Source organism: Pterocles gutturalis, unplaced genomic scaffold, assembly GCF_000699245.1.
Source record: "Pterocles gutturalis isolate BGI_N339 unplaced genomic scaffold, ASM69924v1 scaffold24841, whole genome shotgun sequence".
Lineage (NCBI taxonomy): Eukaryota > Metazoa > Chordata > Aves > Pterocliformes > Pteroclidae > Pterocles > Pterocles gutturalis.
In genome coordinates this window covers 44,110-55,317 of record NW_010101103.1, presented here as the reverse complement: position 1 = coordinate 55,317, position 11,208 = coordinate 44,110, and the positions used below count along the sequence as shown (strand labels likewise).

Below are 11,208 nucleotides of genomic sequence, written 5' to 3'. Positions count from 1 at the left end.
CACGAGAGGAGTTTAACTTGTTTTTTTCTTCATACAGACCAAAATCCGAGAATTTCTGCATCCCTGCTTGCTAAATGGTGGCTTTCTGTTAACCATTTACTCTTTCCAAAAAGTTAATGACCTGATTTTTGCTTTTGTCTTTCAGATTTCCTTATGTGGTCAAGTAGATGTGTTTATTTCAGCCTTCAAATTGCTGGTGACAGTACTTGCTATGGCATCTGTGGCTTCACCGGTTATATTTAAGGAGTTTTGTCCCTTGTATTATCTTCTCAATGCCATTCCTACAAAGGTCCAAAAAGGCTTTCGCTCTATTGTGGTATACCTCACAGCACTTGATACCAATGGAGACTACATCGCTGTGGGGAGCAGCATTGGAATGCTTTATCTCTACTGCAGACATTTGAACCAGATGAAAAAATATAATTTTGAGGTAAATGCTAACTTTTACTCTTGTCTCTTCTAAAGAAGCTGAGTTGCTCAGAACTGAGCTGCTGTTTGTCTCTCATGAACTTTGCAAGATTTATGTATTGTTTGTTTCAACAGGGGAAGTGTGAATCTATTACTTTTGTAAAGCTGTTGAGTTGTTTCGATGATCTGGTTGCTGTTGGTACAGCCTCAGGTCGGGTTGCAGTTTTTCAGCTTGTGTCTTCATTACCTGGAAGAAACAAACAGGTAAATCTTTGCATTTGTCTAAACTTCTGTGGGGTTTAGTGTGGCAAATCCTAGTAGAGTGTTACTGTGATTCTTTATGATGGTGAAAAACAGAGCATTTTGCCTGATGAAATATCTGAATATGTTTTAGGCTTCATATGTTAAGCTTATAAAAGCAATAATCTTAAAGAATGCTTTTCATTACGAAAGATATATTTAATCAGAATTGCTTTTGAGAAATTCCTCATTTTTAATAATTGGCTGAGCTATTTGGTGGTGGGGGTTTTGATTGTTTGTATAGTTTTTTTGTGCTAAATAAAAATTAGAATGACCTGCACTTTTATACTTGATCTCCAATTTATCAGTCAGAGTCACTGAATAGGCTTTGTGTCTCCATTTTCTCTTCCCCTCATTCTTGTACTGCTTTGGTATTGTTTCACAGCTTCGGAGATTTGATGTTGCTGGTATCCACAAAAGTAGCATTACAGCTTTAGCTTGGAGTCCCAATGGAATGAAGTTATTCTCTGGAGATGACAAAGGGAAGATTGTCTACTCTGCCTTAGACCTAGACCAGGTGAGCATTTGTTATAGGGACCTTAATTCCCATTTACAATTTTCTGAAAGAATACCTGTGTGTTTAAATATTTAGCAGTTAGTTAATTTCTCAATATAATGTATTTAGTTGTACTGATTTATTGGTATGTGTACACTTGGCCAAGTGTGCACACACCCAGCAAGACAACCACTGGATGTCCTTCACAAGTCCCTTACCTTTTTTTAAAAAAATATATAGATAAAAAAGAACTGGTGATCCTTCTCCTTTTATCATGTTACTGTCTGAAATAACTATCGTATCTTCCTTCAGCTTTCAGCCAGTAGTTTCTCCTTTGTTTGGAAAGGGTACTTTTGAATGATGTGACATTTCTGATTTACTATATTAATGAAGTACTTTTTTCAGAATTGTTCAGCATCTCAATCTAGAGTGTCAAATGAAAGTAATAGTTGGACTCTACTGGGTGACTAGCTTGTTACTAGTAAATGGAGTTTTTCTAATGTCTTGTTAATTAATACAGGCAGAATAAGTACTAACTTGAATTTCTGTATGGGAGAAAAGTTTAAACAGCAGCTATCCTGATTTACCTGTGACTGTCCCTCATTTGATTTGACAGAAAGGTTTAACCTCTCCAAATATAACAATTGTCTCAGCATTGTATGACCTGGCAGTGGAGAAAAAGGAACAAAACATGTCCTAGACTTTCTGTTGGTTTGAAATGAAATGTGTTAACTAATATTCCGAGAGAAACTGAGTTTCATAGTGTGCCACTGTGGTACTCACGGTCTAACTCCCCTCTTCTCTGCGTAAAGGAGTTCCACATAGTGAACTTTTGTGCAGCGGTAGTTCAAAAGCTTTCATTTGTTTATTTGTTTTTTCTTTCTTGGGCTTATTGATTTCCATGAAATGTTAGTTGTTACCTTATATTTTTTAGAAAGGTTGACTCTTGTTCTTTGCGTGTGTCTTTGAAAGGGTATTTGCAACTCCAGCCTTGTATTGGAAGAGCCATCTTCGATTGTCCAGTTGGATTACAACCAGAAAGTGCTGCTTGTCTCTACTTTACAACGGACTCTGCTTTTTTACACAGAAGAGAAATCTGTCAAACAAGTTGGAACACAGCCGAGAAAAAAGTAACCCTCATAAAATCTTGATGCGGACACATCTCTTAATTCTAGCTTTTCAGAGTGGATTACAGAAAGAGTGATCTAAGCAGTGAAATTAATACAACACAGCAGTCCACTCATAAAAAAGTTAGTTACAGTAGCTATGTTTGCTCAAACATGAAATGACAATTCTACCCACTTAGAAAGTACATGGTTGCAAGTATGTTACAATGATATTTTCAGGGCACTGTTATGCAAAAATATTTAAGATGTTTTCTCATTATTTAAACTGAAATCACTGACAAACTTCCTCTGCAGTCCCTCTTGGTTTTTAGTGTGACTTGGTGTGAGCAGGCATTTTAATCAGGTCCATCTAATGGGTTATGCAATATCTGATGCAAAAAGCAAATCAGCAACCCAAGTTTTCTTATACACTGAAGTGAATTAAAAGGGAATATGTATAGCAAGCACTTGAAGTTGACTTGAAGGCTAGAAAATTCTTGTATGACTATCTGGCATCTTCTATTGTGTAATCTTTCCCAGTTATGGAGGAAGAGGGAACCCGTCTTAGAACAGCATGACTGACTGTATCTGGAAGTAGAGGAAATTGTCTCTTGAAGTAAGGTTTATAATGTGTCTTTCAGGGATATGAATAGTAAGAAGAATACCAAGGACCATCTTATGTATGAGGGGTTTTCTTGGGTGATAGTAGTGGTGTTTTCAGGGATGAAGATTTAAACAGTTGAGGTCTGTTCCTTGCTTTTTGCAAGCTTAGATTGTCAGTTTTTTAGCATTAGTTTGTAGAGTTTTGTGTGCTTTTAATAATTCTGGCAGACGGATGCCTACATAGTAGAATCTTTCTGAGATGGACAAAGAGTACATTTCAGGCCACGATGCTTATTAGGAGGAGTCATTTAACTTGCCTAATACTTGTAGTGTCTGACATCTAAAGCTGAGGGAAAACATTTTTTGGAAGCACTATTCTTGTCTTACTGTAACCAAATCTGTATTTCAGACATTTGACTGAATACTTTCATCAAAACCAAAACTTTTATTTTTGATAATTTGAAATTGTAAATTTGAGCCATTAGTTTTACAAATTGTTTCTAAGTTGTGTATATGGCTTTTAAAATACATTATTCTTCTGCATTTTAGCACTGGCAAATTTGGAGCATGTTTTATACCTGGCCTGTGTAAACAGAGCGACCTGACGCTATTTGCTGCCAGACCTGGGCTTCGCCTCTGGAAGTCTGATGTTCATGGAACTGTTCAGGCCACATTCATATTGAAAGATGTATTTGCTGGAGGAATAAAAACTTTTGAACTGTATCCTCGTTTGGAACCACCTGACAGAGGAAGTTACAGCTCCCCAGAGAAACATCTTGGGCTTGTTTCGTGCTTTTTCCGAGAAGGATGGGTGCTGACCTGGAATGAATACAGCATCTACTTACTAGACACTGTGAACCAGGTAGATAAATCTTGTGGTTGCATGTTTTGTTTCTTACTTGGTTTTGTTCATGCTATGCCATAAGATTCTCTTTGGTTTATTCATTACACTTCTATGACTTAAACCCATATTTAAACCAAAGACGACTTTCTTCTCTCCCTCTTCAAGTTGTCATTGCAATGATATACTTACAAACTACCTCCATATATTGTACTTAAAAATAAATATGTTTAAAGCTTTCAGTCCAAGTATTAACATCATAATCAATTCTGATACTTAGCAAAACATATAGAAACCTGAAACCTAGTAATTAATGCAAAAAGAAGTTTTAGGCCTATAAATTGTACCTGTAACTTTTCTTTGCCTGCTACTGCTGTTGGTGTCTGCAAAAAAACCAAGTGTTACATTTTATTTGGTATAGAGTGAGCTGTTAGCTATTTTGTTGTCTTAAAAGCGCATATGAAAGTGAATACAAACTAATATCTTTTTGTCTAAATAGTACTGAACTTTTGCCGTGTGGCTCTTTTCTGCCACCAAATTGTGCATTGTTTAAGTTGTTTAAGAGAAAAATAATAGATCTGTGGAATTAAAATGGGTATAAAAATGAGTATAAAAATGAGCTACATCGTGATTAAAGGGTGCTTTCCTGTTTGTTTTTTATTTTTTCTTTTTTTTGATAAGATAAAGTCCTTATTCTGTAACCATATAATTAAATTCCAGTGAACGCTTTTGTTAAGAGCACCATCTTGTCCAAACAGTGTTTTACAGTGTTTTAATCAATTATTTCTTTCTGTGTTGACTGTTTTTAGGCTTTGATTGGTGGCTTGGAAGGTTATGGTGATATTGTTTCTGTGTCCTGTACCAACAATGAGATTTTTCTCTTAAAGGGAGATAGAGACATAATAAGAATTTCAAGTAGACCTGAAGGACTGTCATCAACAGGTTTGTATAGATCAGCAAACTATAGTATGTACCTCATGGAATGTGGTGCCTATCATAGTTTTTTAGTATTAAAAAAAAAACAAAAAACCCACCCAACCCAAAACAAACCAAACCCCACGAAAAATCCTTCAGGTTATTGCAAAACCCTGACAGGTTCAGTAGAGTTACTTCTCTGTTTTTACAGATTATATTTAGACATCTGATCTATCTGCTTATCTGAGCTTCTGTTTTGGCTGCAGTGAGAATGGGGACATTAAGAAATTAATTATGGTTCCCTTTTTTTTGAGAGTGGATCAGCATTATCCTAGCCAGGTGTCTCTAATCTGGGCATTTGAGACCTTATTCTAAACCATGAAGTTGAAGCAATCTGGATTCCTGATCATGGCTATCACTTTACTCATCAATCTCAGTTGTCTGGGTTGGAGATAACTGAATATGTTGATTCTGTGCCACCTGTCACCACCCACATTCCAGGGGAAATCTCAGCCTTCCCAGTAATGAAAAAGAATGAACTGGCAAAACCCCCAAAGACTACTCGCTATAATTCCAAAAAGAATTTGAGAATTTATTTTCTTACTTGTTGCCATCTGAGCTCAGCATCTATGTTACTAGAACTCTCCAAAAGCAATTAATAATACTTAATGATGGTGCTGGCTGATTTCTCAATCATAAAGATTGTAAACACCATTATCCAGCATATTATACTCAGAGGAGGACTACTTATGCATTTAAAATACTCATCTTAGCTTTGTAATTAGAAAAGTGCTAGTAAATATACTATGAAGTCTCACTGAATGCTAGAGAACTTCACTTTCTTATCATTGTGTATTAGCAATAGCTTTCGCCATTTAAGCAGTTCTTTACTCACAAACTTCCGGGAGATGTTTATTATTTTCGTCTTAACTTCCAAGTATAGTTTGAAAGGAGCCTTCTTGAGGTTTATTTTCTTGTAACTATCACAGTGGTTTATCTGATAAATTTTCCTTGAACTTTTTTCAAGATACTGAATGTTTGAACGAAGAAGTTGAAGATACAGGGTGGCCCTTCAGTGTGTGATACAGTTGGGTCTTCCAAGCCAAAGACGTATATCATTCTTCATACATAAACATAAATTCAGAATTTTGCTAATAGAAGTTTGATACAGGCTTTGGGGGTTTGATTTTACTAAAATGATTTAACATAATTTACTTACATGAAGTTTACATTGTGTGTGTACGTATGTATATTTGAAATGTTGTGAACTTAAGAATATTTTTCCATTGCATAAAGCTTCTTGTCTTTCAATATTCTCCAAGAACCATGCTCCTACTCACTTGACACATTAGTATTTATACTTTTATTTTTCTTTTGGTCAGTTTCAGATGTGAATTCAAAATCGATGAATCATTTAACAGATATGAGTCCTAAATTGCTGACCCCATTATCAGTGATTTCATCTGTATCATCTAGTCCTTCAGTGGAAACAAGTAAAAAAATGGTCACTTCCCCTTCGGTTATTGGTGATAAAAATGACTCTTATTCTTTAGTGAAAGATGATCTGGAAACTCCAACGCTATCGGAGAAAAGTTTTGATAGAGTGGGAGACTTGAGCAATGAAACAAGAAAAAGGGGCTGCTCTGTAGTAAGTGAATCAAGAAGCAGGAGCAGTTCAGTAAATTCTGTGGACAGTGGCTCTAGCTTTATGGTATATGCAGACCAACTTTCAGAAACTCAGAGAGAAGGTCAACTTTCTTCACAACGCTTCAGCACAATCAGCTCTGAAGATTTTGATCAAGAACTCATTGTAAAGCCAATTAAAGTGAAAAAGAAAAAAAAGAAGAAACAAGGTAAGTCTAGCAGAAGTTTCCCTGCCACTGCTCATTATTAGAACAGGTCACTTTTGATGATTCACACGAATGAGTATGTGTGTGTGTGACAAGCTTTGTTTATATTGTACTGTCATACTCTTGAGATATTTGAGTGGTGATAACCTGTTTTGAAGGTGATAAACTGATTAAGTCTTTTTAGATCTATTTGTTTTATTCTTTTAACTTTCTTTTGCTTTATGTAAACATGCTCAAGGTTCTAATGTATGGGTTAATGGTACCATACAGTGAACTCTGCTTCCAGTTTATATTGGAATTGTGTAACATCTGTTCAGCCTATTTATAATATTTGACAGTGTCTTTCTTAGCCATGATTTTTAGTTTGTTAAAATAGTGTGAGTACTTGATTATTCTAATTGTTTACTATATTGATACTACAACTTTAAAATGTTTTGCTATTAAGATTTTTTTATGTTTATATGTATCATTTAGTGTAGAAGTTGAAAAAAAAATTATGTCAAAACTTAGATTTAATTCTGTTCTTTCCCCAGTGATAAAAAGATTTTAATTTCTTACTTTGCAATGAAATGCAATAGATTTTATTAATATTTTTCAACTTTTTTTTTTTTTCCTTGTGAGAACAGAAAGTGGGACCAAGAAAAACCACAGCTCTCTGGAAGGCACACCAATTTATGAGCGTCAGCTTTCTGGTGATAGCCCACATGCGTTGAATGCAGACTCCTTTTCCATGACCTCTAGCCTAATGAGTGGAAGCATTGATCATTTGAGTACTGGATCTCCAGATCAGGAAAGTATGTTCAGTGTGGAGTCCCATACTATCTTGCAAGAAGATAATGGTTCAGAAACTTTCAGTGTTCTACAGTCTCCTGAGTCTGCAACTGTACTAATTAATGAAGAAAATGGAGATACAGTAGATTTACAGAAACTTCCAAACAGTGACAGTGGCATGGGTATTTCAACTGTTATAGATACTTTGACATCTGTCTCTCCTCTAATCCTCACAGAAGACTTGACAAGCAGTGTTGATGGTGCATGTAATGGCGGTGTGGTTTCTCCAAGCAATGAAAGCGGTCTTGGAAAGCTGAGCCAAGAGGAGGAGCAGGATTTTCCTACATTGTGTAAAATAGATGAAAATTTAGAAAAAATGAAGCTGCAGGATACTGAAAAATCTTTTGATGAGTCACAGCTTACAGACCAAATGTTTTTGGAATGTGACAATGTACTTGGTGTTCAGACAACACTGACACCACAGGAAAGTGATGAAACTGGTAGGGAAGACCAACAGCAGCTTTCTCTAATAGACAGCGCTCTGTCAGATCCTTCTGTGCTCCACTTTGACATTTCAAATGATGTTTATGCGGATAACACTTCCATTTCTGGATGGAATTTTGAAAGTGCAATCAAAGCTAAATCTAGTACTAGCACTGCTGAATGGGTAACAGACACTCATGAAAGTAAGACTGAGAAATCTGCCTCAAGTGATGAAGAGGATATTTATGGACATGGTTTACCGTATTCATCCTCAGAGACTAGCATGCCTGAAGTTGGTGCTGGGCCCGGTTCCCAGGATGGGGCCAAGATAAGCCTAGATGAAATGGTGCTGTTAAAGTCTGATCAGGTATATCTTTTCAACTTAGTTAAAACACTTAATTGCAGCATTTTGAAAGAAACATATGTATAATTACTATATCTTTTTTCTTACTTGATTCAAGTAAACAAGTAAAGCATAAAGCCAAGCAGCAGTATGTGTTGTAACTCTTAGGAAATTTGATGTATCGGACTTCAGAATGCTTGATGTGTACCTACAATGTGAAGCAGCTGCAGTGGTTCTGTTATTCCCAGCTCAACAAAAATGCAGTCATAAACCCATCCATTAAAGAGTGAACAGTAAAAACAAATCATGCTCAAAGTCTGCTCCTCAGTTGGGTCTCCGGTAGCCCCAATTCTGCACCATGGTGTTTCGAGCTTCCACTGACTTCACAGGGAATTCATGCTGATTATCTCGTGTGGCTCGCCTCTGGTTAAGGACCATTTTACTTGTAAATACTCAGAATAAGGACTAGTCTTTCTTTGTGTCCTAGACAGCAGTTAGTACTCTTTAAAAGGTTGACCTTTTTGCTTTTTCTGTAATCCCTCTTTACTTGTTATTTTGTGGGTGAACATTTCCAGAAATAGTAATTCTCAAATAAACCATAGAAAAGATGTACTAAAATTAATTACAAAATCTGCAAAATTGCCGAAATCACTGGGGGTTTTAGCAGAAGTCTTAAGAAGGAAATACAGTTCTTCTAGTCTGGAGGGGGTTGGGTTTTTTTTTTAAATCTATCATGGCCTTGTATTGAGATCAACCAAATACTTGTTGATGAAGGTTGAGTTATAAGTTGGTGGTGCCCCATTTAGTAACAATGGCAGCCTAAAATGTAGAAGACACTTCGTTTCAGCTTATGATATTCTTATTTTGGAATGTTTAGTAAAGCTCCACAGATGCTTACATTATAGGTCATGTATGAAGTGCTTGGGTTCAGTTCATGTGAGCTTTTAGAATTTAAGATAGCCATTTGTAAACCAAATTTCTGTGGTACCTGGCTCCTGTACCTTACAGAGAGGATCAGAGTTGGGTATTTAGCTGTCTCTGCACTCCAGCTGTCTTTTTCCCTTTGCTCGTCACTTCATAGACAATACATTTCCTGGACCACGGACAGACTGTGTGTTTTTATGTATTCCTTTTTGCATCTGCCATTTCCTTTTAGTATGTGTCCTTTAATTAATAAGAAAATTTTCTATTTTTTGGAGGTAGATGACAGTGTGTAGGGTTTGGGTTGATTTTGGGATTTTTGGGAGTTTTTTGTTTTGTTTTGTTTTTTGCTAAACTTTTATTCTATCAGTCTTATTTCACAGTACATACTATCTTGGAGAACACTGACAGGTGTAGTTTTATTTTATACAAGACAAATTTATTCATTGATTAAGGTCCTTAAGAACCTTAAGGTTAGCTTTTTAAAATCAAAATACGGGGGGAGCTGCTGTGCTCGTATAGCCATTTTCTTGTGCAGTTTGAAGACACCTGACACTGTTCTGACTCTCCAGTTTTTAGTTTGCAGAGAGCTGGATGGGATACTCTGGCCCTGGTTATGGCATCCTGAGCCTGGTTGTCTCGGAAAAGTATATTTGGTGCCTGGACTACAAAGGCAGCTTGTACTGCAGCGCGCTCCCCGCCGCTGGGCTGCGGTGGCAGAGGTTTGAAGATGGTGTCCAGCAGGTGGCAGTTTCCCCCTCAGGTCGGTTGGTTTTTGCTTCACTGTAACCTCGTAAATCTAAAACTTTCACAGGTTTGTGTGTTTTTTGTGCTTTCTTATTTTTTTAATAATGGCTATTATTTAATTAGGTGAAACTTGCCATTTTTCTGAGATTACAGATACAGTTTAGTGCACATGTAATTTCCACATAGGCAATTTATTGTGGGTTTTTGAGGTTTTTTTTATACAGTACTTCCAGAAACATGGTTGTTTGGGACTTGTTTCATGTAAAAGTAGTGTGTTTGGGGGTTTTTGTTTGTTTTAAAAAAAGAGGTCATATTGGGTGATATGACTGCATCTTCACTACCTCTGCATACCACACTCCGGTTTAAGTGGCTGACTTTCTAGCAGTTCCACATTGCATTTTGGGAAGTTATCAATGTGGGGCTGCCTGATTAAAGTGAACTTCAGAAGCAGCAATTCAGTGGTAGGCAGGGATGAATGAAGAGGTCCTTGTCTGTACAAAACCTTGGTTTTTGATATAGAACTGCTTATGATTCCCAAATTTAGAATTCTTTTTGTTATAGATGTAGAATTGGTTTTGTGTATGGGTTGGTTTGCTGATTTTTTTTACTTTTTTTTTTTTTTAATACTAAAGAAAAAACTTTTTAATATTTGGTGCATTTGTATACAAGTTTGTTCTCAATGGTTGGGAATGAGGATTATGCTGGATTAAAATTAAATGGGTTTTGGTTATAAACTTGCGTCACTTTTGGTCTTCCAGATTGTTCCAGGACTGGTGTGAAAATAGAAATTCCTTAGACATTTTCTTTACTTAGTCTCCTGCCTTGCCACTACTTTTCTTCCCCTGTCATCTCTAAAAGTACATGTCAGTCTTCCCTTCTCTCTGCCCGGGAGGATTTGCTTTCTGTTTTAAGAAGGTGTTCTGTTTTATCAGTTGCTGAGCTTTGTTGTAGACAAAAAAAAAAATTAAGAATAGCTGTACTAGGTGAGATCATAGGTTCATTCAGCTCAGTGTCTTGCCCTTAACAGTGGTTAAAAGCAGATGTCTGCAGAAAAGTAAAAGGAACTGGCTAGCATGTATAATGTTTGCCCTTAGTAGTTTCATACAGCAGCTGTTGGTGGCTCAGAGATTTCCTGGGCAAAAGGTTGGTTTTCTGTATTTGTTATCCCTCAGTTCCAGGAACTGACACAGTTTTTCATTGAATCCATATAAATTTCTGGCATTCACAGTTTCCCCAGGATGTATTAACATGTAAAATGGAGTTAAATGCTACTTTGTCGAATTATTCAAAGGAAGTTAATATGACAATGTACTGCTCTGGTAGGAACCAGCATGGATGCCAATCAGTAGTTAAGTTGGGAATTCCATTTGGTTTTCTTTTTCTGAGCTATCCTTGCTAATTTGAGTGAGGGAAAAAGTTCTCAA

The 11,208-nt window shown here is 36.5% G+C and overlaps 1 protein-coding gene across 1 annotated transcript in view; it reads left to right on the top strand.

Moving 5' to 3' along the window:
- The first annotated feature begins 211 nt into the window (after nt 1-211).
- Nucleotides 212-11,208, top strand: part of TECPR2 (tectonin beta-propeller repeat containing 2) — a 36,729-nt gene continuing 25,732 nt past the window's right edge. Inside the window, exons 1-9 of the mRNA XM_010082250.1 lie at nt 212-430; nt 544-672; nt 1,094-1,225; nt 2,177-2,334; nt 3,463-3,775; nt 4,564-4,696; nt 6,052-6,522; nt 7,146-8,140; nt 9,617-9,800. Coding sequence (XP_010080552.1) covers nt 212-430; nt 544-672; nt 1,094-1,225; nt 2,177-2,334; nt 3,463-3,775; nt 4,564-4,696; nt 6,052-6,522; nt 7,146-8,140; nt 9,617-9,800 — 2,734 coding nt within the window. The remainder of the gene's footprint in view (nt 431-543; nt 673-1,093; nt 1,226-2,176; nt 2,335-3,462; nt 3,776-4,563; nt 4,697-6,051; nt 6,523-7,145; nt 8,141-9,616; nt 9,801-11,208) is intronic.